This window comes from Sylvia atricapilla, chromosome 8, assembly GCF_009819655.1.
Source record: "Sylvia atricapilla isolate bSylAtr1 chromosome 8, bSylAtr1.pri, whole genome shotgun sequence".
NCBI classification, from domain to species: domain Eukaryota; kingdom Metazoa; phylum Chordata; class Aves; order Passeriformes; family Sylviidae; genus Sylvia; species Sylvia atricapilla.
The window spans coordinates 16,144,767-16,168,817 of NC_089147.1; the positions used below are offsets into that span (position 1 = coordinate 16,144,767).

General features: G+C 49.4%; 3 protein-coding genes across 9 annotated transcripts in view; all 3 read left to right on the plus strand.

Annotated features, from left to right (window-relative positions):
* The window catches only part of EXOC6 (exocyst complex component 6), an 89,230-nt gene extending 81,393 nt beyond the window's left edge, over positions 1 to 7,837 (plus strand). For 6 of the 7 annotated variants that reach the window (XM_066323819.1, XM_066323821.1, XM_066323820.1 and 3 more), the window contains 3 exons: positions 5,796 to 5,908; positions 6,223 to 6,234; positions 6,703 to 7,837. In XM_066323819.1, coding sequence (XP_066179916.1) covers positions 5,796 to 5,908; positions 6,223 to 6,234; positions 6,703 to 6,835 — 258 coding nt within the window. In that variant the 3' untranslated portion in view covers positions 6,836 to 7,837. Of the gene's footprint in view, positions 1 to 5,795; positions 5,913 to 6,222; positions 6,235 to 6,702 lie in introns of those variants that run through there. The other variant, XM_066323825.1, reaches the window with a different exon arrangement.
* A 686-nt stretch (positions 7,838 to 8,523) lies between these two features.
* CYP26C1 (cytochrome P450 family 26 subfamily C member 1) lies at positions 8,524 to 16,971 on the plus strand. The gene is made up of 6 exons (XM_066324487.1): positions 8,524 to 8,715; positions 8,791 to 9,015; positions 9,122 to 9,397; positions 11,026 to 11,181; positions 14,685 to 15,191; positions 15,436 to 16,971. The coding sequence occupies exons 1-6, from the start codon at positions 8,524 to 8,526 to the stop codon at positions 15,796 to 15,798; spliced, it is 1,719 nt and encodes a 572-aa protein (XP_066180584.1). The 3' UTR covers positions 15,799 to 16,971.
* Positions 16,972 to 19,588: 2,617 nt separating this feature from the next.
* Positions 19,589 to 23,598, plus strand: CYP26A1 (cytochrome P450 family 26 subfamily A member 1). Its single transcript, XM_066323828.1, has 7 exons — positions 19,589 to 19,832; positions 20,032 to 20,256; positions 20,348 to 20,635; positions 20,757 to 20,906; positions 21,243 to 21,377; positions 21,596 to 21,748; positions 21,936 to 23,598. Exons 1-7 carry the CDS (start codon positions 19,644 to 19,646, stop codon positions 22,275 to 22,277), a joined length of 1,482 nt encoding a protein of 493 aa, XP_066179925.1. The 5' UTR covers positions 19,589 to 19,643; the 3' UTR covers positions 22,278 to 23,598.
* Positions 23,599 to 24,051: the final 453 nt, after the last annotated feature.

The window sequence follows — 24,051 nt, forward strand, 5'->3', positions numbered from 1 at the left end:
TTCCCTGTTAATTATGCCCCAAGGCTGTGGAAAGACAGCATTTATCTGTTTCAACAGACTAAGCAGCAAGTGTTCTGACATGTTTATCAGGCAAATTGTACCTGACAAAAGGTAATTACATATGCAGTCAAGTCCAGAAGTAACTGGGTGATTAGGGGTTAATAAACTGTTTAGCATAAGAAATATTAAGCTTGTGAGCAAGGAGAGTGGGCCAGAACTGACATAACTGACAGTGATATATTAAAAGAATTACTTTTCTTTGGATGGAATATTTGACTTTTCTGAAAGGTAAGTAGGAAATTAAGTGTACAACTCAGTTTTACCTCCAGCTCGTGAATCGCTGATGCCATTTGTACAACCAGAGCTGTTTGCTGATGCTCATGCTGCTTCAGAGGAGATTCCAACTTGCACCATTCCAGCTTGCACTAAGCTACCTTGATAACTTACAATTAGGATTTTTGTAGTATAACCAGCACAGTGTCTGATGAACACTACCCCCATTTCCATCTGCAGAGCTCGTGTCTCCTCCTTCTGTCTGTTGCTGTGTTCACTCTGTGCATAGCTAGTTCCCAAAGTTGTGTTCTCTTCCAAGATTATTCCTGACAGTTGCCCAAAAGTAAAAAGGAAAGGGCATCTGTATGATATCTGAGGATGTGACAAGAGGCTCAAATGGCATTGAAAAGGCCGGATGGTCGATTCCAGCAGCTCCCAGTGCACAAAATTCTCACATAATTACAAGATGGCCTAAATAGAGGACTATGGCTGAGCTGCTCTGAACTTTAGGTAATACAATACAAAGCTTTAGTGGGCAATGATGAAGAGTGATTTCTATTCAAACACGGCCATATCACCTAGATACTGGGAAAACGGTGGAGTACTAACTTTGAAAAATAGGTGAAAGTACCCTATTTGAAATCAGAATTCTGTCCCTAAAAGTTTAAGATCTTTGCCCCTCATAGCATCAATATTATAATGTTTTGTGTTAACTGATCCTGTTAGCTAGCAAGGTCTTACAGTAGGAGCTCTTTTAATCAAAACATAGTTTAGTATCTTTTAAAATAGAAGTCTTCCAATTAAAAATGGCAGTGTTATCTGTATAATGTGAGAAATTACTATAAACCTTTACATAATTACCTTTCTTTTCCAAGTGATGTTTATTTCTACAGAGAGACCCAATGTTAGACATAAAAGGCATTTAGAAAATACTTGCACATGAAGGGAAAATTACAAAATCAAAGCACTGTAGAGCATAATTCAAAATAAAACTACAGTACAGCAACCAGAGGCTTAAGTTACCTATGATGTTAGAAGTATATGTATGTGACTAATGATGTAATGGTTTGGGAAAGCAACACTGTTGCACGTTCATTACAAGAATCATCCTGCTCTCTGATGATCGGCCCTCATGGTTCCAAGATACTGGATAAAGGTTCTCCTTATATCATACCTTTAGAAGAGGCAAAATCCTCTAAATAAGGTGGAAGTTTAGACTGTATATTGTAAATGGAAGTAAGTGGACAATATATAGGATGTTCTGTGTGGTGTGCAAGAAAGGCTAAAGCTTGTTCTTTTTTTTCTCTGTTGTTCCTCGTTTGTTTGGGTTTTTTTCCACAATGACTCAGACACAAACACATATTTGCAAATTGTTCCTAGTCAGAAGGGAATAATTGCTCCTAGGGAAGCATATTCTGCTTCATTATAAAATACTTGGCTATAGTATTGCCTGTCTTAGCTTATTCTTATTTTTCATGTATTATGGGATAAAGAGCACAGCAGTGCCATTGTTCTTGGATAGCAGAGTACCTATACATAGTTTATTCAGTGCTTCACAGTGTTTTGGTTGCATGAGAAGCTGGTTCTGACTGAACACCCTTGGGTGGCTCCTTAGGTAGGGCTGAGTAGCTTTCTAACAGCCAAAATGGGCTGTGCTGCCTCCAGACTCTGAGCAGTGAGGGAGACTGCCTTTCTGTCTGAAGTTTTTCCATACATGTTAACTTAGGAAAGATGCATGTGCAAAATAAGCATTTTTCCTATTGTAATTTCAAGGCAAGCTGCGCACAATCTAACCTTGAAGGAGTTGCAGCCAGTAGCACCAGTATGATGTGATACACTCCATGGCTCTGACTGATTTTTGAGGCTGGGACTTACTGCCAGGACCTACTGTTTGCCCATATTTATCTTTTGACAGTGTATGCCAGTGTAGAGCATTCCTTGTTAGACAATACAAACAATGCATCCTATTTTAAATTATTATCTCAGTAATGGTGAAGGCTTTAATAGATAAAACAGTAGTAGGGAAATGTTCCTTTAACTTGGCCTTTAATAATTTTTGATCCTAGAGGCTGCAGTAAAAACTTCTGTCATAGAATTAGCAAACTGTCCTGTGCCTCATGTACATCATCTGCCTGTGGCCAAGACAGTTCCACTTTTTCTGTATCAAGGAGAGAAATTAAAATGATTAATTTAAATAGGGCACACATTTGTGTGGCAAAAGATGGCGTAAATCAGAAAGGAACAGAGCAGCAGAAATTGAAACAGATTGGTGAATTTACACTTCTGCAATGTTGCTGTGGGAGTGAAGGTGAATTGGGTGTTGTGCTCAAGTGAAGCTTTGCATGAATGGATTGAATTTATTTCCCACCACCCATATGGTGGTCCAGGAGCCAGTGAGTCATTTCTGCTAGACTGTCCTCTCTGCCACTGGCTGCTGGCCAACCTGCTGCTCTCACAAAATGCCTGCGTGGGCTGGGCATGCACCAAGCTTGGGTGCCAGGGCAGATGCAGGTGATAGGAATCGCCAGGACACAGATCCCAAGAGCTGCACACCAGCCAGCTCTCGTCCACCACACAGTCTGCAGTACTTGCTGTCAAAGCCCCACAGTATGCCACGGTGCAGAACTGCAGCTGTGAATGGGACAGAATGCTCAATGCATAATCATGCACAGCAGCAGTCTGGTCTGCAGCAGTGTCTGCAGCTCCCTGCCACATTTAATCCAGAGCCAGGACATGATTGTCACACTGCAGCCTCTGAACAGATGCCCAGGAGGAGGGAAGGGGGCTGTGACTAAGTGATATTTGTCATTTGATTGCATGTCTAGGTCTTTGAGCTGCCTGCCACATATCAGCTGCCTGAACTTAAGAGATTTATTGCCATGTGGTTGGTTGCATGCAGCTCTTTGACCATGCATGGAGCAGGGAAAAAGCTCTGGGTACAGCTCCCTTGACAACAGTGGCTCTTTGGGTGTTCATTCTTTAGGGGCAGGACTGTCTTGGAGTACACAATATGCTTTGTGTTCTGTGTGACATTTTTTTACTTCGTGTTGAAAAACAACAGTCTTCACGGTCTGTTTAGAGCCCTACATATATACCCCTGTTTGGCCAGGTGACAAGTGAGGTGTAATCTTCCAGCCATCACTGTCACTGAGATTTCCCAGAGACTCAACAATCAGTTGAGTCAAACACTGAAAGCATTGTATGAAACTCACACGCAGTATTGTCAGGAAGCTTTCTTTGAATTTGTCAACACTGTAACTGTCAGTCACCAATGACTTTTGGCTGCACATTGCAAGCAGGACACCTTTAGATACGTTTCACCCAGCTTCAGGGCTGTCAAGGATTTACACAGACTCCTCAATTTCAATGGTACAATACGGATAAGAAATGAAATCTTCCATCTCTGACTCACTGAATACAGCTGCATGAACATTGGTCCATCCTTAAGGACCATGTCCCATGTGGAGCCCATGACAAGTAGCACTGTAAGTAGCAGTAAGTTATTAATGACCAGATCATATAGTTTGGGTTCCTTTCAGCTTTATCCTCACAGTTTGTCTTGTGCATCTGCCTGTGCTATCTTTCCACTCTTCTGGTTGTGCTTTAAAATACCTCTGTGAGGACTGGGCACCACAAACTCTGTAAAACATGTAATAACAAGTGAAGAGTGACATGAAGTAGCAACTGAGGCTGTGAGTTTCACAACTGATGCTAATTTCTGAGTTATCAAGCCTTCCCAAGTCTGTTTGCCTGGTGACTGAAGGCATGTTCTCAGGAACTCAGTGAAATTGGAGGTGTCCATCTTGAGAAAGGGCTTTGTGGGAAAGAACTGTTTGAATTTGACCTTGGTGGTTATCATGGATATCTAGTAAGCAGAGCCTCCTTGGGTTTTTGATCCTTTCACTCCTATGAGATAGTTAAATGTAAAATATAAGTGTCACTGAGGTTTGTAAGGGTGCCTGAAGGTCTTTAGGATAATAGAGCAGTAGGTGTGTCAGAGGTCCATTAGACTGCCAGGAAATGTTGCTACCTAGTCCTAAAAGACTGCACGACAAATAAGGAAGGAGTAATTAATTAGAAAATTATGTATTAAAATTAGACACTATATTTGAAAGTAACATAAGAACATGTTTTGGAAGTGGAAAAAATTTGCAAAAAAAACATAGAAATTTGAAGCTGGGAAGACTGGATCTGTGCTTTTATTCTGTAAATAAATTGGTGTTATGATTTTGGCCATGAGCATTACTGGACACCTCTGACAGTTTATCAGGCTGAGAAGTTTGAGTAAGGCGAGGTTCTCTGGGCTGCAGTCCTCCTCTTAGTGTAGTCTGAGAAGTCATAGGAGTCGGCGCCTGCTGTAGCTCTGCTGTAGGAGTAGGGGCTGCTACTGTTGTGTCCCAGCTGTAACAGCTCTGGTCTGGCTTAGCAGAAGCAAATGTTTGAAGTGAACAGGGTTCTTCCTTGAAATAGCAAAATGGTGTGACTTGCAGTCACACAGTTTACATTTTAAAAATGTAAATGTCTGTTACATTTTTTAAGTGGTTTTGTTACACAAAATCCTGTTCCAGCCCACCTCTTTCCAGCATTACTGTTTCAGCAGGTCTCCAGGGAAGCGGGGCTCTAGATTACACTGAGGACTCAGCTCAGCAGAGCAGCCACAGGCACTGCACGCTGGGGCAAAGAGTTGTTAGTAGTTCCCAACGCTTATTTTAACAGAAGGTTTGGCTAACACGGGACAGCCTGGGAACAAGCCCTTGTTAGCCCTCAGCAGCAGGACAAGGCCAGGCACCAGACGCAGGGGGAAGCTGGGGCGCCCCGCCATTGACGTCAATGGCAGTGGGGCCCGCTGGCCCTCAGGTAGCCGTGGGAAAGGCATCCCGGAGCGGGGCTGCCTGTGCCCTGGCCCCTGGCAGCCTGGGCAGGGTGCCCAGCGGTGCCCGGTGATGCTGGAGGGGGAATTAGGCTTTGAAGGCTGGAGGTTCAGCACTGCATCTGATTGTAAAAGCAGGCTGTTGTTTTGGTGTTTTTTTTTTTTTTTTCGAACAGCAGCTCTGAGATCATGAGTCAAAGACCTGATTTGAAACTGCAGCTAAGCATAGAATTGTGCTTGGAGGCTTTTTGTTCCTCTACTGAAGTGTTTGGGTTTGTTTGGGCCAGAAGTGTGTGCCCAGGGCTTAGCGCTGAGTTTCAGGGATCAGTCACAATGGAGAGTGCAGCCACTCACTTCGTTGAGACTACCTGAACCTCTCATTTAAATTGTTGTGAGAAGTAGCAGACAGAGCATCCCTGTCTTGCTCCTCACGGTAAAGCAAGTTCCCAAATACTAAAGCCGTGAAGCCATTAGCATCCCCTGCTGGGGCCGAACCTGAGCAGCCGCCTCCCCGCACACTGAGGGAGGTGAGAGACGTTAAAGAAAGAAATGGGCAGGTGAAGGGGGGTGTTGGCTGCGCTCGGCGAGGGGCTGCGCCCGGCCTCTCTCCGCAGAGCCGCCCCGCACTCCCTCACCCGCCTCTCCCCCGCAGCTCCTGGACCTCTTCATGGTGTGGGACTGGTCCACCTACCTGGCTGACTACGGGCAGGCCACCTCCAAGTACCTGCGGGTCAACCCCAGCACGGCCCTCACGCTGCTGGAGAAGTAAGTGCGGGCCCGGGGCCGGAGCTGCCGGCGCGGGGATGCACAGCGGCGCCGGGGCCGGAGCCGCCCTGCCGGGAGCGGCGGGAGCGGCCAGCGGCTGCCCGAATTGCCGCTCTGGGGAAGGGAGACGCTGAACTTTGGCCGTGGTGAGGCCGGTGCGAGCGTTCCGCCGGGCTGGCGGGCGGGCAGGGCGCGTTACCCGCAGCCCGTACCAACCTACTTGTAAAAAACGCATCAGAACTGTTGCGGTTTAAATACGCTTTCTAACAATGTTTTCTCTCCTCTCCTGCCTGCGATGAAAATGTCTTTTGCAGAGTTCACAGAGGGTACGTATCGCCTATATTGTTACAAAATATTGTTTCTGTAACTTACTTAATTCCCCGAATTTCGTTTTTATATCCGTTGGTACGGGAAATCAGCAATATAGATGCCTGTCACTGACGGTGAACGAAACTTACCCATTCACCGAGTCTGAATTTACCATGGCAGGAGATGATACTAACGGGTTTTCTAAATTGCTTCTCTCCTGAGGCAATTGGTAGGATCGGGGTCCTGCTGAAGGGATATTTGCTTAATACTTACAGGCTATTTGTGAAGTAGCATTTGTTAAAACGAATTCTACATTGCAGACGCTTAATTTAAGAACACACAGTGAACAGATTGTGTAATCTTTCAGTTCTTACTAGCAGAAAGATCAAAAGAGGAATAGTAGTAAACCGATCTAAATAGTTGGATTTTTCCTTTTCAATTTAATGCTTCTAATGTGTTTGTCATTTGCTTTTTTATTTCTCTAGAATGAAAGACTCCAGCAAAAAGAACAACATTTTTGCTCAGTTCAGGAAGAATGACCGTGACAAGCAGAAGCTAATAGAGACTGTAGTAAAGCAACTTAGGAGTTTAGTGAATGGTATGTCCCAGCACACATAGGCCTCTTAAATCGACAGTATCTCATTCACACCAAGAGGTGTTTCTTAGCCACTATTTCTACTAAGCAAATGGTGATACCAGTTAGGACTTTTGTTTGATGGAGAGAAAGAAAAATGCAGTAGATGGATTGTACATGTAGTCTTCAACAAACAATTCTTTGTACGTATTTTTAATGGATCGAATACTATTTTGTATATTGTAAACAAATGGTGAAAAATAAGGTTGTACAATAAAACCCAGCGCAATTGTATTGTACATGGAACAGCTGAACTGTAAATACGTTATTTAAATATCTGCAGATATGGTGTCCAAAATTTTGCTCCAAGTAGGAATTACTTGAGAAATGATCCCTTAGTTGCTGTTTTCTGGTTGGATCCTAATTTAATGTTTTGAAGCATTGAGATACTTGTGTTTCAGATGCCACCTATTGTTTTCCTGCATTAAATGTATATTAGCCTTAAAGTGATTGGACATAATTTTGTATACCAGGTTTTGTAGTCTGGAGGTATGAAAAAGTCTTCTGATTTTTAATACCTTTGAAAACTACCTGAGAACTAGACTTGATATCTATTTAGCGTTAGGACTTACAGGCTTTGTTTTCCAAAAGGGTTTAATTTTGAGGTTGTGAATGTAAATAACCATTTGAGTTCTTTATAATGTGACATGTTGTTTCGTTTTGGTTTTGTTCCTCAGGGTTACTATTTCTAACTGTACTTTTGTAGGATCTCGGGTTCTTTATCCCACGCTGCAGTAAGGAATAGGTTTGCCGCTGTTGGTTTCGTGCCGCATCTGTTTGTTAGTTTGCGCTTTCTCCTGCCAGCCCCATCCCAGCGATTAGCATTTTGTCCGACTATCGATCTCTTTGCACTGTCCCCTCCTGGCTATTTTAGACACTAAGAGAATGTCTAACAAATGCAAACCAAATGGAACGTGTAAAAATAATGTACATTTTCGCTGTATTTTTAAGTTATTGACGGTCTAAATACAGTAATATAAACCTCACCCGTATTCCTGTTTCATTTCACACACCGGAACACACATCGGAGCCGGTTTCGCGGGACCTGAGCAAGTCGCGACTCACCGGTGATTTACCCCCGGGGAAGGCGGCCGGGGATCCGCGCGGCCCCGACGGCGGGGTGCGGGCCGGCAGCGCTGCAGGGCCGCCCCGCCTGCCGCTGCACACCGGGGGCGGTGGGGGCTGCGGAGCAGGGCCGGGGCGCTCCCTGGGCCCGGGAGCCCGGGACGGGACTCGTTACCTGGGCAGGCGGGGGCGCCGGGAGCTCCCGGCCGGGCGGAGGGGGTACCCCGCTGCCAGGGGCGGCCGGCCCGCCTTCGGCCGGGGCCCGAGGGGCTGAGCGGGGGCGGGAGGGGGCGCCGGGCCCCCAGCCCGGGGGGCTGCCCCGCCGCCGCCCCGAGCCCCTCGGCCGCTGTCCCCGGCCCTCCCGCGCCAATCACCGCACTTGGCCGCGCTGCTTAAATATGCAGCGGATACGTCATCTCCGAAGGTGGATCGGGCGTAAGTGGCCAATATCTATATAAATGTGGCCGAGGGGCGAACCGGCAGCAGGAGGCGAGCGGGGCCGGGCGGGCAGCAGCCGGCAGGGCCCGTCGCGCAGCACTCTTAGCCGAGTCGCCGGCCCCCCGGGCCTGACAGCCGCCGCCCGCCCCGTCCCCGCCGCCGGAGGAGGATGCCCGCCGGGCTCTCCTGGCCCGAGGCGGCGGCGCTGGTGCTGCTGGCCCTGGTTCTGCTGGTCACCCTGTGCCGGCACCTGTGGGCGCTACGCTGGAGCCTCAGCCGGGACCGCGCCAGCGCCCTGCCCCTGCCCAAGGGCTCCATGGGCTGGCCCTTCTTCGGGGAGACTCTGCACTGGCTGCTCCAGGTAAGGCGCCGAGGGGCAGGGCGGGGTGGGAAAGGGCTTGCGGGAGCCACGGGCTGACCCGCAGCTCGTCCCCAGGGCTCCCGCTTCCACAGCTCTCGGCGGGAGAGGTACGGAAACGTCTTCAAGACCCACCTCCTGGGCCGGCCGGTGGTGCGGGTGACAGGCGCTGAGAACATCCGCAAGATCCTGCTGGGTGAGCACACGCTGGTCAGCTCACAGTGGCCCCAAAGCACCCAGATCATCCTGGGCTCCCATACTCTGCTCAGCTCCACTGGTGACCTGCACCGCCAGCGCCGCAAGGTGAGCCTCACAGCCGCCCTGACGGGGCACACAGCCCAGGGCCTCGGTGGCATGTGTGCACCTCTTGCTTTAACTCCCTGCCTCTCTTCCCCCCTTCTCCTCCTAGATTCTGGCCAGAGTCTTCAGCCGTGCCGCCCTGGAGAGCTACCTGCCGCGGATCCAGAAGGTTGTGAGCTGGGAGCTGCGGGGCTGGTGCATGGAGCCAGGCTCTATCGCAGTCTATTCCTCCGCTAAAACCTTAACTTTCCGCATTGCAGCTCGGATTCTGCTGGGGCTCCGCCTGGAAGAAAAGCAGTTCAAGGATCTGGCCAAAACTTTTGAACAGCTGGTGGAGAACCTCTTCTCCCTGCCCCTCAACATACCCTTCAGTGGGCTGCGCAAGGTACTGCCGCCTGCACTGCTCCCTCTGCCCAGGGGCAGGACCTGGGCCCTGGCAGCACAAGCCCCCTGTCCCTAAGCCCACCAAGGGACATATCTGATGGGCCAGAGCATCTGCAACACCCTGTTCTAGGTCTGAGGGCTTGGTGTCTTACCCCAGCCATTTTCCCTTCTCTCTGCACTTCTCACCTGTTCTTGACTGACTTCCAACACCTCTGGGCACTGGCTGCAGCTCATTGTACAGTACAGGGCTCTTCTTTTCCCTCATCCTGTATGTTGCCTCTCGTGAGTCCATCATGTCTGACCCTGCCTCATCTTATCCCGTCCGAACTCATGTGAGCCCATGCAGAGGGGTCTCTGGGCATTAGCACAAAGACAGGTGAGCACAGCACACCTCAGCTTAGCGCCTCCTCTGCAGCTCAGGCAGGCTGAGAACTTAAGACCCTCTTATGGTCCTCAGTCCCTTGTAGTCCAGCAGCCCAGAGACAACCCAAGGAGAGGGACAGCCTCCTCTGCCTTTTTCAACCTGCAGTTTCTTCCCTGCTGCTCTGCCCCTCTTTGCCTGCCTCTCCATTCTCCTGCTCTAGGTATAGGTCCTGTGTACCATTCTTCCTCACATTCCTTCCTCCTCTGGCTTTGCATTCTCCACATTTACCACAGCTGTAGTCTCCTGACCACTTTAGCCAGGTCTTCCCTCATCTCTTATTTCCACTGTGAGCTCTGCCCTGTTGGACCACCTTACCCAGCCAGTCCCAGTTCTCCCCCAGCCTCCCTGCTACTCTTCATCAAAGCTCTTGCTTTTCCCACCAGTTTCCCTCTGGAGGTTGTTACCAGTATGAGCTTTGATCCCTCCTGCTGTATCCCTCCCTACCCTCTCTCAGGTCAGCCAAAACCTGTCTGGCCCCGAACCAACATCTTCAACTTGTCTTTAGGGTCCCTTGTCTTTCTCCTCACCCCCTTCCCTGTTTACTTTGTCCAATCCTTCCCACCTCAAATTTAAGCCTTTGTATCTTCTTCCCAATACCTGGTCATGGCCATTTTTAATTTCAAATTTCTGGCCCTTGTGGATTTTGCAGGAGACATTTTTATAGAGAGTCATACGCTCTGTGACTCCATGCATCCCACTTCACAAAGACATTGCTGATCACTTGACTTGCTGAGATCCTACATGAATGTTTTGTTGCACTGGAGTGCAACACACCTGAAGAAGAGCTGACTGTGATTAATGTGTCTTTATCCACTATATCCTTGTAAAACCATTCGTGCCTTGCTGTTTGGACTCAGTTTTATTGTTACCTGTTCTTGTCCCTTGGGATAAACTTCTTTTGGACCTGTAGGTTTGCTCAGTGCAGATGCCTCTGAACTTGGTAGCATGGGTTTAATACTGTCTTTTCCTCCCAGAGATTTTCTTGGGACTTATTGCATTTGATTCACAATAGCAAGACAACAGAATGTGCAGCATTTCCCCCCAAACTGCTGCCTCTTGCAAGGCTCAGGGGCTGGGCAGCAGATTAAACAGTTCTTCCTGTTACAGGTCCTGGAATTAAAGATTGCTACACTTGGGTTCCCCTGGTCTCTCTAGAGAGGGGGGCAGTTCCTAAGGTTCTCCTGAACTGTGTGTGCCTCTCACAGGGAATCAAAGCACGGGACATGCTACATAAGTTTATGGAGAAGGCTATACAGGAAAAACTGCAGAGAAACAACCCAGAAGATCACAGCGACGCTCTGGATTTCATAATGAACAGTGCCAAGGAGCACGGCAAAGAATTCACCATCCAGGAGCTGAAGGTAAGGAGAACCTCTGCCTTGCAGTGGCACTCCTGACTTGGTGGCTGTTTGAAAGATGTGGGCTGAGGGCCAGGAAGAGGCTTGTGTGGGGACCACCACCAGCTGCCGGCTCCTGCCCCTCTCTTACCAGTGGTGAGGACACCAGCTCCTGCATAAACAATGGAGCCTGCAATCAGCACACTCTTATGTTCTTGTAGTCTTGTATCTCTTTGTATTAGAAGGGACCCTTTTAAAAGGGAATGAATGCCCCTTCTACCTTTCCTCTTCATGTCCACCAGCCTTCAGCCTGGTGTAGGATGCTTGTAGGATTATGTGGCTGCATTAAGGCTCTGCACGTTTGTGTACTCAGTAACCTCCAGGACACTCTTTTGAAAATATTTAGAGCTATTTGTGTGCATCTCAAATATAGCCCAGCACCCAGCCTAGGGCAGGGTGTAGATCATGTCACTGGACTCCTCAGGGCTGTGAGCCCAGAAATTTCTGAGGTGATAAATCAGAATTGGTCTAGGGATGGAGTGATGGATTCCACATCATTCCCTATCACCTCCTCATTCATCAGATCATGTAGCTTGTGGATTGCTATGGTGAAATATGATGTATGACTGTGACATAGGGATCAGCCCAGTAGTCCTTGCTGAGCCAAAGCCATCAAGTGAATGTGACAAGTATTTTGCCAAAGATCTTGGGGAAAAGGTTTGTCATTAGTACTGCATCATTCATAGTTCCAGGTCACTTGGTATCAGTGAATCATAGATCACATTGCATTTATATGACAAGTTTTGAAGCAGTTTTGCATGAATGCAGCAGCTGGATATGATTTTGAAGTATTTGAATGTAGTTTAAAGGTAGTTTTACTGTTTATTTAAGTATTTCAGGATAACTATCCAAAAACTGATGTTTTATAAACATTTTGTAAAAAAGCAATCTCTAAATCTAAAATATTTGAAAAACTTAGAGCAACTGTTAGATATAATTAGAATCAGCATATATTCCTAAATACTTATTATTATTAATAATTATATTATTTATTCTAACAATGTTTTATTATAATGTAATTTTTAAAAATAATTGACCAATTCAAAATGTGATTAAGATTAATTAATCTCTGTTAATAGTCACATGAGTATTATTCAAGAATAATTTCACAATCTCTCCCTGTCAATCATGTCCCTGGCTCTGACCACAAACGGAATAAGGAGATATTAAATGTACCATGGACTGAGTGACATGGCACAACCTCGGGCCAGCTGATTCAAATTAAAATATATTCATGTGTTGTTCTGTACCTTTACGGTTAGAAAATTTCTGTATTTAACAAAATTACTTGCAAACTGAACTGCCTATGCTTGCAATTACGGCAATATACTCTACCCTAATAAAACAGTAGTAGAGGTGTCATTTAGTGAAACAGTGTAATTGGATAAAAAGTCCAAAGCTGTCTCAAGAGTTGTGGATATATCTGTCTTTGAGAGACTCTCCAACACGGGCACAAACTAGTCACTAATTGCTTTTTTTTTTTTTTTCCCCCAAATGATCTGGAAAGACAGTTTCCCAGAAATTTTCCTAAATACACTGTGATTTGTACTGCTGCCATGAACTCACCAGGTCCCTTGAAAGGTACAGGTCATTACAAAATATTGCTTTGCCAACAAAACTGTTTTAAAATATTTTAAACCTTGGGAAGATTTTAAAAAAAACCCATCCTACATAATAATGCTGTCACTGGCTGGGTGTAATGCTGCCTGTTCTGTCTGCCAGGACAGGGACAGTACTGGTAAAGAAGTTTGGGAATATCCTGCCTCCCAGTCACTGGTTCTGTTGGTCTTGTAGAACCAGGGAGGGGAAGTTGTGACAGCAGATGTGACACAACTTCTGCAACAGCACAGTCAGAGGTTGATGCAAAAAGCATAAGGGCTGTTATTTCAAATCTAAGATGTTTCCCTAAATTCCTTGCATGCTATTGAAATGTCTTGGGGTTTAATTTCATGTGGTGAAACTGAGAGGTTTCTTTTCATCTGGGTCTGCTACCTTATGAATGTAAAAATTCCTGCTAATGCCTGCAGGAGGTGTGATAGGGGTTGACAGAGATCTGTTGTTCCAGGGGTTTTATTTCAGCTAAAAGATGCCCTCGAGAGCTGCACTTTGGCAAAAGTATCTAGTCCAGCCAATATATGGCACTAGGGATGGTAGGAAAGCATCATTTTTGTTACATTATCCTTAACTTTATCAGACTTGTATCCAAGTACTTCAGTCTTCAAGTGTTCTGAGTTTCTGTGTTTGTGGCTTCACCTCTCTAGAACCGGTTGTGTCAGAACAATTTAAAGTCCAGACACAGTCACGTGAAAGTGCTCTGTGTCCCTGGGGGATTTTGCTCCTCTTTGCTCCTGGGCTGGAGCAATTAGTGCTCTGTAATACCAGCCAGGTCCCAGGCCTCCCAGGGGGACAGCTCCTGGTACTCTTTGCTTCAGCTTCTCCTTGGCTTTTGTCTCTGGCCTCTGGCCTCAGCACTCCCAGCCCTGTGCTGTGGAGCCACTGGCACCTTCAGACGATGCAGTAGGTTTCAGCACTAAATTTGCTGTCAGATGTGTCATGCCATGAACCAGCTCTGGGCAGCCCTTAACTTTTGGAAAACCACTTGCAAAAGTCGATCAGAGGGTGCTGCAAACAGCCCACAGCAACCTGGCATGTGCTGTTCCATATAGACCCTGCAGACAGTCCCACAAAGGCTGGGAGGCTGGGAGGCGACCCCTGACCTTGGACAAGGCACATATTACAGATTTGACTGTGCTGTGGTCCATGGATCTGAGCTGGTTAACTTCCTAACTTGTTATGGTTACATCTGCTGTGGAGCTATTGGGAGCTCTGCTGTGCTTCAGACTGTACAGCTTGAAAAGCAAGCAAGTCCTTTGCCTGGTGTGTGCTCCTTGCTGGCTACAGCACTTCCCAGGCTGATCTGCTCTAGCAGAGAGGCCTTTATGCTTTTTCCTCTTGCCTTGAGCCCCCTCCCATATAAGATCAATCATAACTGGAGATGGACTAAATGAAACCCATTTTAGCTGCCAGCACATTTAGAATTTGTGCATAAACCACTGCCCATATCCACTGCCTGGACAGAAAAGTAAAAGCTGGGTGCAAAGGGGAATTGGCAGATGAAGATAAAAAGCATAGTACTTGAAATGGACTTCACTCAATGTGCTATAATGCATGCTAAAGTGCTGCTGTAAAATTGGAAAATCTTGTGAGGAAGTCTTGGAAGAGCTGGGTTGGAGGTAAAGTGTACTCATCCCAGCTGTGGTTCTGCATCAGGCACTTAACAAGTGGATGTCCTGTTCATACAGAAATGCTTTGGTCCCTGCCAATCCAGGATGGGCGCGGGTTTGAGGAGAGCAGAGTGGGGGCTAGGGCCCTCTGCACAGGGGCATAACCTGCAAAAGGTGAGAACAGTCTGAGACACAATCACTTTGAAATGTTATTCAAACTTGTCATTTTCATTCCTCTCCCAGGAATCAGCAATTGAGCTTATATTTGCTGCTTTTTTCACCACGGCTAGTGCTAGCACCTCTCTGATCCTCCTGCTATTGAAGCACCCCTCAGTGATTGAAAAAATAAAGCAGGAGCTGATGTCCCATGAGTTGTACCAGCAGAGTGAGTGCTGCCCTGCAGGACCCTGCCTGGACACCCTGACCATCCAGAACAGGGAGAGAGACAAACCACATTCCCACTCCATGGCCAAGGACATTCACAAGGACCAGAGCCAGCCTCTGGGCCCAGTGGAGGAAGATTCCCTCCAGCCCAGTACCCCGCTGGAGTCCACTGTCCCCGAGACCAACCCCTGCACTGGCCCCCAGCTCCCAGCTGCACCAGGGCAAAGCTGTCACTGCACCTCAGACATCAGCCTGGAGAAGCTGAGCCGCCTGCGCTACCTGGACTGTGTGATTAAGGAGGTGCTGCGGGTGCTGCCCCCAGTCTCTGGAGGCTACAGGACGGCACTGCAGACTTTTGAGCTCGATGTAAGTGCCTCTCACTCTGGCAGGCTGCTATAGAGCTGCTGCTCACACAGTGGTGGTGCTTGGCAGTGTAGCTCAAGGGAAGTGTCACCCTGCAACCTCTGTGGGGTCCCAATTGGGCTGGGGAGAAAAGGAACAGGTGGGCAGGTGAGCAGGTGGGCAGTGCAGTCCACAGCTCACCCTCCTGTAGCACAGGTGTATATATATTTGTAACAGTCCTCTCCTCCCTTTTCTCTCCCTTCCCCAGGGCTACCAGATCCCCAAAGGCTGGAGCGTCATGTACAGCATCCGTGACACACATGAGACAGCTGCTGTCTACCAGAGCCCCCCCAGCAGCTTTGACCCAGACCGCTTTGGTGCCAGCCGGCCGGAGGCTGCGGGCCGCTTCCACTACATCCCCTTCGGTGGAGGGGCACGGAGCTGCATCGGGAAGGAGCTGGCACAGGCCATCCTCAAGCTGCTGGCCATTGAGCTGGTCAGCACGGCCCGCTGGGAGCTGGCCACCCCTGGCTACCCCAGCATGCAGACCGTGCCCATCGTGCACCCTGTCGATGATGGGCTGCACCTCTACTTCCACCTATTGCAGCCCAGACAAGGCCATGAGGCCTGAGCCAGGGATTTGCTGCTCCCCCCAGCCCTGGAGCTGATGCCCCTCCACAGCTGCCGGGAGCAGGTCTCTGCTGCCCCAGGCTGGGTATGCTACTGGGTCTCTGCCGAACAAAACCTTAAAGGTCTTTCTATTTTTCCTCTCCTGGTGTACAGGCTGGTACAGTGTGCAGGGTGCTGCAGTAGGGTGTCCTGCAGAGCCCCACTCCTGAGCACTGGAGCAAAACCTGCTGGAGCTGCTGGCAGGGTGCATATGCCGTGGGGGCTCAGTCAGCCCCTGCCCCATACAGGTCCCCAGCTACCAGAGATAGGGAGCAAAATTCCCAGACCCACAACTAAGACTCCCAGGGTTATCTCCTGTAGGTATGTTATAGGAGAGGCAGGATAAATGTCCTGCACACTGTAGCTTTTTAGATGAAAAAAGAGGGAAGATGGGGGACTCTGCAGGAAAACACAAGCCAGAGTTGCCCAATCCATGGCATCAACTCTAGCTAGAATAATAGGGTGTAAAGTGGTTTTTATTGTAAATATTTAATCTCATTCATGCACTTCCCATTAGAGCTGGCACAAAGAGGATATCTCTCGTTCACCCTCTAGTAGTAGCTGTGTAGATTGTGCTTGAGCACTTTGCTGCTGCTTGGGGTCTGCCATGAAGCCCCCTCTGAGGTCCCCCCAGGATATTCTCCCCAGCCACAGCCTGCCCATGGGATTGCACTGAAGCAGGGGAGGGGGCTTTGGGGAGCAAATGTTTAGGAAACAGACGTTTCTGAATATGTAGATAGTCTCTTGTTCCTGATGATGCTGTTCACATTGCAGAGGGGACATTTGCAAGGTGACACAGGCCCTATGGTCGCTGGCTGGCTGGACTGACTCTGTCACCTCTGTCAGCCCAGCTCTGCCAGGGAATGTCAGGACAGCAGCTCCATGCATCCGTGCAGGAGGTGGTACCAAGACTAAACATGGGTGCTGAGGGCACCCTTTTAGATGGTTTTTGAGTACCCTCACAGGGTATTTCTCTCCCGTGTAAAATAAAATTAAGTGAGTCCTGTTTGTGTACTGAGAACAGAGCTGGGCCCAGGCCCTTGATCCACAATGACGTGTTTATACATTTCTTTCAGATTTGCTTCTACTCCCCACTGTCAGGCATTCTGTGTGAATGCAGTGGGAAAATAATCTTCTTTGTCCCTCCAGAGCATCCCATGTCTGTGCTCTGTGTGAAGAACCAGCTTGACCTGTGAGGGCCAAAAACATGGCACGAAGACAGTGTCCCTTTGGAAAGGCTCTGAGGAGCTCTCCAGTTTCCTGAAACTCATCATCCTGCTTCAGTGCTAGAAATGGCCTTGCCCTGGCCAACCCCCCCTTGCCTGTCCATGCTGGGACACTGCAGCAGGGCGTGTGCTGGCATTTACTGTCGGAGGGCTGTGCAGCGACCACCTCACTACCTCGGGCAGAAACCTGGCTCCCAAATGTGGCAGGTCAAATCTGGAAGAAGTTGAACTGCAGGGCTGAGTTAAGTGCTATTGGCAAGTCGACCCTGTAGTGAACCAGAGCCTCTGGCCCTTCTGACCTTGTCCTGAAAGGTGAATCTTTTTGCCTATCAGAGGTGAAATCAGTAGATGGTGGCTGCAAGTGGCAATGACTAACTTTAATTAGCAGGAGCTACTGTCTGGCTGAGACCGCAGGCGATTCAGGATCTCACTGCGGGCAGGGCTTGGGCAGGGCTGGGCCTGCAGCATCCAGCACCCAGTGCAGGAAGGTCACAGCTCCTCCAGCAGCGCACTTAAAAATTACCCTGAGCTCCAACAAGCCCGCTGAAAAATGTAACATGAATCCAGTTAAAAAAACAAACCAAAAAAACCCAAAAAACCAAACAAACAAACAAAAAAACCCCCCAAAAAAACAAAACCAAAAAACCCCAAAAAACACCCCCAACCAAACAAAAAAAAACCCCACAAAAATACTCTGATAAACTGATTTTGTTTTCAGATAAACACGAGCATTTACAAATGAAGTGTAATAATTGTTACTTGTAATCAAAGTTTGTTCATATTAGGCTGTTAATTTCTTGACCCCCTTCCAAGATGTTTTTAATTATCCCTTTCACTCTTTACCATTTGATTCTTTTCAAGCCGATGGCTGGGGAATACACAGCTGGGGAGATAATAAAGCCTTCCTGTGGCAATTATCGGTGCTCAGGCCACCGTATCTCGTTATTTTGATAGACAGTGAACTTGGCGCGGTTGCCGGCCGGGTTCACGCAGATGTCACGGTCCGTGTTGTAGGTCACAAGCAGGTCAGCGCCCGGCAACAGGAGAGCGCCGGGTCAGGGCGCGGCCGCCGCTCCCGGCCAGCGCCGGCCGGGCCCCGCGGAGCCGCCCGGGCCCGCAGCAAACCCCGAGGGGCCGCCGCTCCCGGGGCCGGGGGAGTTCCCTCCGGGGGGTTCCCTCCTGGGCTAGAGGCTGCGGAGGCGGGCAGCCCCACTCCGACAAGGCATCCTGTGATGCGTTGTGTCTCGTGTGATGCGTTGATTGTTAGAAAAATAATAATTAAAAGTGACATCTCCCTCTCCCCTACGCAGACACACACACAAAACTTCCAGCGTTTATTGAGCTTGGCTGGGAACAAGAAAGAAAAAGAAACAGGAAAAAGTAACAGGGAGGGAAAAGATAAAACCGTAAATAAATAATAATAATAAAAATGTGTATTAGCAGCAGCCGTGGCCGGCGGAGAGCTCTGCGGCCCCGCAGCCGCGGTCCGCGCCGGGCGCCCCTTCCCCAGCGGCCGGGGGCTCCTGCGCCGGCACCCAGCGGCAGCCCCAGCCAGCGCAGCCCTCCCGCAGCCCCGCTCCTCCCGCCCGGAGAGCAGCGCCGCTGCCGCCCGCCAGCGCGGAGCCCCTCTGCGCCGCGGCTGCAGGCGGGGTGCCCGGCCGTGCCGAGCGCCTCTTCCCGGCCGCGGCACTCCCGGCGGGATGCCGGACAGCCTCAGGCCAGGGTGGGCAGTGGATCCCGGGGAGAGGAGCTAGGCACGGCGGGTTTGGTGTTTCCTTACCGCGCTCACCTCCTTTTCCCTCGGTGACCCGCGCTTGAACCTGCATCGGGAGGCTGAGACGGACTGCTGCCGGCGGCTCCTTCCTCCGCGGCCGGCAGAAATACAACCCGTGCCTTTCGAGGTGAACCAGGGGACAGCGGAGGCTCCGCCGACGATGCGCCGGCACAGCTGCGGCTCTGCTCAGGAGGTCTCCGGGCTGCCCCAGCCCGGGGGATCGTCCGCTCCGGCCGCCCCACGGTCCCGGCCCGGCGTCTCCCGGGTCCAGCCGGTACCTCGCCGTTCCCGGCCGGCGGCGGGCGGGACAAGGAGCTCCGCAGAGCACATCGGCGCCGGGCAGTAGTACCGCGGGTAGGTGTCTCCGACAGCCGGGCCGCCGGGTGCGGGAATTTCGGGGTGCAACAGCTGGTCTTTAACGAGCATCGGCGATAAATCCGAGGCCGAGGAGGCGGTGGCGGCCGACCATCGGCTGTCAGCTGTCGGGGACGTCCCGCAGCCCACTCGCCCAGCGCGGTGCAGGGCCAGCGAGCCCGGAGCCGCTGCCGCCGCCCACGACAGCACCTTTCCTTCCCCGGCAGAGGTCTGCGACGGGTAGGATGCACTACGCAAAGCAAATAGTTAAAGATTTCGGGGGGAGGAGCTAGGCCGCAATCCGCAATTAAAGATGAACTTTGAGTGAACTAATTTATCGGACCAAGGTAGGGGTGGGCAGCAACCTGGGAAGGGTATAAAAGGCAGCCCGCGGCGAGCCCAGCCCGTGCACTCAGAGCTCCCGGGGGGCCGGGTGGTACTCGTTCCCCAGTCATGGGCTTCTCCGCCCTAGTCGCCAGCGCCCTGTGCACCTTCTTGCTGCCCCTGTTACTCTTTCTGGCTGCCGTGAAGCTCTGGGACCTGTACTGCGTGAGCAGCCGCGACCCCAGCTGCCCGCTGCCGCTGCCCCCGGGCACCATGGGGCTCCCCTTCTTCGGGGAGACGCTGCAGCTGGTGCTGCAGGTAAGGCGAGGCGATGGCGCGGGGAACGGAGAGGCGCCCGTCTGGAGCCGGAGGTCCTCTGGCTGCAGGGGAGGGACATGAGCGGTGACTTTGACAGGCTCCCCGTGCCCAGGTGGGAAAGAGCTGCTCTCCCTGCCTGTTCCTCTTTTCCTTTCTAAAATTTATTTTATCATTTCCCCCCCTCTCATCCCCTGTCTAGAGGCGGAAATTCCTGCAGATGAAACGCAGGAAATACGGCTTCATCTACAAGACTCACCTCTTTGGGCGGCCCACGGTACGGGTGATGGGCGCCGAGAACGTGCGGCACATCCTGCTGGGCGAGCACCGGCTCGTCTCCGTGCAGTGGCCCGCCTCGGTGCGGACCATCCTGGGCTCGGGCTGCCTCTCCAACCTCCACAACGGGCAGCACAAGCACCGCAAAAAGGTACGGCCCGAAGGCGGGCGGGGAGCGGGCGCGGGCGCCCCGGGCGCGGCGGCTGAGCCTCTGTCCCCTTCCTCCTCGTCCCCCCGGGCAGGTGATCATGCGTGCCTTCTCCCGGGACGCCCTGCAGCACTACGTGCCCGTCATCCAGGAGGAGGTGAGCGCCTGCCTGGCGCGGTGGCTGGGCGCCGCCGGGCCCTGCCTGCTCGTGTACCCCGAGGTGAAGCGCCTCATGTTTCGCATTGCCATGAGAATCCTGCTGGGCTTCCAGCCCCGCCAGGCCAGCCCCGACGGTGAGCAGCAGCTGGTTGAGGCCTTCGAGGAGATGATCCGCAACCTCTTCTCCCTGCCCATCGATGTGCCGTTCAGCGGGCTCTACCGGGTAAGGCGCACGGCAAGCCAGGAGGAGAGAGGTGCCCCTGCGGCCAGGGCACGGGGGAATCGCGGGGGAGGGATGGCAGTACAGCCTAAGACCCACGCTGCTCTCTCTCCTGCCTGGTCAGGGCTTGCGGGCACGCAATATCATCCATGCCAAGATCGAGGAGAACATCCGTGCCAAGATGGCCCGCAAGGAGCCTGAGGGTGGCTACAAGGATGCACTGCAGCTGCTGATGGAGCACACACAGCGTAACGGGGAGCAGCTCAACATGCAGGTAAGGTTCCCCAGGATTGGATTCATCTCTCTTCCCTTAGGCCGTCTGACAACATCACAGTTGCTTTGTGGTGGCAAAAGGAAAGAGCAGGAGATGCTCTATCTCCCCATGAAATAAACCAGTTTGTGTTGAGCACTAGGGTGCCAAGAGGGCAGTCAGGTTCTTGGATGGGGAAACAGGTCCACAGGGGGCATAAGCACCACCCACCCCCCCATCCTGGCCCCTGGGGGTCTGTTTCAGTTTGGGAACAGCGTACAGCATTGCAGCGGTAGAGCGGGCCTGGTAAACATACTGTGTTCAAGGCCTGGTTAATGCCTCTTCTATGCTTTGTGTAAGGAGTTGAAGGAGTCTGCCACAGAGCTGCTGTTCGGGGGCCATGAAACCACTGCTAGTGCTGCCACGTCGCTGATCGCCTTCCTAGGGCTCCACCATGAAGTCCTGCAGAAAGTGAGGAAAGAACTGCAGGTGAAGGTGTGTGCATTCCCCAGAGGCATTTCACAGGAGGGGGCAGTGGGAGGAAGGTACCCCCAGGACAGGTATCTCAGACAGGGCTCCCTTTGACCCAAGTGGTGCCCTACTTTTAGGGATGGCAAGAAAGTACTGCTTGTAGCTGAGGGGCAGCTGCTTTGCAGTGCCAGGAGCCCTGGCTGCATGGTTCATGAATGTCATGGCAGCATTTTCCTTCCTAGGGGTTACTGTGCAGTTCCAGCCAAGAAAAGCAGCTGGACATGGAGGTCTTGGAGCAGCTGAAGTATACAGGCTGTGTCATCAAAGAGACCCTCAGGCTGAGCCCGCCTGTTCCTGGAGGATTTCGGATTGCACTCAAGACCCTTGAGCTAAATGTAAGCAAGGTTTGGGCACAGCTCCTCAGAGCAGCTTGCAATGTATTTTATGTTCATGTAGCCTGTTTGCCTTAGAGGGACCTGCAGGAAGGCAGGAGGGGAGGTGGGATGCACTGATGTGTCTTGTCACTTCACATTATTTAACACAGCAAGGTGCTCCACATCTCCTTTCTCTTCTTTTTTATAGGGTTATCAGATCCCTAAAGGTTGGAATGTTATTTACAGTATCTGTGATACACATGATGTGGCAGATCTCTTTACCAACAAGGAAGAATTTAATCCAGATCGCTTCATGTCTCCATCTCCAGAGGACTCCTCTAGGTTCAGTTTCATTCCTTTTGGTGGGGGCTTGAGGAGCTGCGTGGGCAAAGAGTTCGCAAAAGTCCTTCTAAAAATATTTACAGTGGAGTTGGCTCGGAGCTGTGACTGGCAGCTGCTGAATGGACCTCCTACAATGAAAACGGGCCCCATAGTGTACCCTGTGGACAATCTGCCTACCAAATTCATAGGTTTCAGCGGCCAAATCTGAGAGCTCAACACTCACCTCTGACTGGATTTCTATATAGCATTTAATATGTACATAGTAACTTTTTATAGTAACAAAGGCCTTTAAATATTTAAAACTTGTAAATGTACAATAGTTATTTATGTCTTCTAAATATTTCAAGAGGCTATGATATTTTTCCCCCAAGCACTGCAATTATGGGTCTCTGATTCATAATTAGATAATGTTATTTCTATAGAAATAAGTTTTCCCCTATTTAAAAATATCATTGAGAGCTGGCCAGCTAAGCATTTGAAGACATTTCAGGATGGTGTATGTATTAAGAAATATTCAAAAGGCATTCAAAACAATGGTAACTAGCTACTCATCCAAATTACCTGAAATGGTTATTGTTTGAGAATGTTTTCAGTATTATTTGTGTCTAGATCATATGTTTAATGTGTGAATTTTAAGTTTGATAATAAAGTTTATTTTTGATGATCCTCTGTATGAAGATCTGTGTGTATGCTAGAGAGTAACTGAATAGATGTGGCTGTGGTTTGGATGTAAAGTCTGATCTGCTTCTGTGAATGAGGTATTTGCTATTTTTGTGTTCATAACTCTCCTCTCTTTCACGTGTAGTTGCTTGTGAGTAGTTAGTTGTTATAAATTTTAGCTTGTAAATGGATAAACAGCATAAAATCACATGCTGAAACTGCATGGAGTGATGGCAAGTGCTACAGCTCTCCTTATCAGGCACATCATGTTGAGGCGCAGTAAATAAGAAAGAAAAGGAAAGCGGAAAAATGTCACATAAATCTTTCTTTGGAGCTGGTTGAGTTAAAAAAATCATAGATGTCCTCCCCTCCCATATTACTGCTGACCTGTGTGAACAGACCACTGAATCTTGTTCTGTGTTGAGCCTGCTGGCTATGAATTTTTTACTTACCAAGGTGTCTCTTATCAGCTGGTAGAGCAAATAAAATCTGCTTATTTCTCCTTGAAATGCAACAGCTCTGACTAGGTCAGAGATAGAGCATGCATTTAGTTTAAAAACTTCTTTCCTGGAATTCAGCAAAGTGAAAACTAAAAGGCAGGCACTAATGTGAATTGATTAACAGAGAATCAACTGTTGAGATGCAATTCCCCAGGGGTGTGTAAGCAGGGCAGATAAAATGCCCTAGGCATGACCCCTATTTTGGCTTAACCATAAGGGGGTTTGTGGCCACCCCTGCTTACTACACCTATTCGTCTTCCCTCAAAAGTCAAACAACGCAGGCTGGCTCTATAAACATCTACAAAGTAAACCAGTGTAATTCAGTGTCATGATCATTCTTAGCACCATATAGAATAATTGAACGTTTTGTTTGCTTTTGGAAAACAGTCACTTTTTAATTTTGTTCTCCCAAGATCAAAATTAAGGACAGAGCTAAGTTGCCCAAAATAGCTGCAGGTGCTTGATGGCATCCATGAGGTTTGGAATTATTTTTAAGGGGCATTTCTATAATGAATTTGCTATGTTTCCAGCTAGCATTTTAAACACGGGAGCTTCTAACTTATGGCTTTAGATACAACCTATATTTGAGCATAACTATCAGGATTTTTTCATATTCAATTTTTTGTAGCTCCAAAGTGCATTCTTTTTAGATTGCACCTGAGTCTTCTTGGCTATGTTTAAAACTTTAAATATTTATTTCTGTGCAAACTTCTTGTACTATTATGTTTCTCAGGGACTTGATTAATAACCTCAGTTTAAGACTCCTTTATTACCAATATAGTAGTGGAAAATTGCAAACCTTGATCCTGATTTGGAGGTGAT

Bases quoted from the DNA above. Each gene is read 5' to 3' on its own strand.
- CYP26C1 (XM_066324487.1), top strand. From the start codon at position 8,524: ATGCCCGCCGGGCTCTCCTGGCCCGAGGCGGCGGCGCTGGTGCTGCTG. The intron at 8,716-8,790 runs GTAAGGCGCCGA...GCTCGTCCCCAG, and splicing joins CTCTGCACTGGCTGCTCCAG to GGCTCCCGCTTCCACAGCTC. The intron at 11,182-14,684 runs GTAAGGAGAACC...TTCCTCTCCCAG, and splicing joins TCACCATCCAGGAGCTGAAG to GAATCAGCAATTGAGCTTAT.
- CYP26A1 (XM_066323828.1), top strand. From the start codon at position 19,644: ATGGGCTTCTCCGCCCTAGTCGCCAGCGCCCTGTGCACCTTCTTGCTG. The intron at 20,257-20,347 runs GTACGGCCCGAA...CCCCCCGGGCAG, and splicing joins AGCACAAGCACCGCAAAAAG to GTGATCATGCGTGCCTTCTC. The intron at 21,378-21,595 runs GTGTGTGCATTC...TTTCCTTCCTAG, and splicing joins GGAAAGAACTGCAGGTGAAG to GGGTTACTGTGCAGTTCCAG.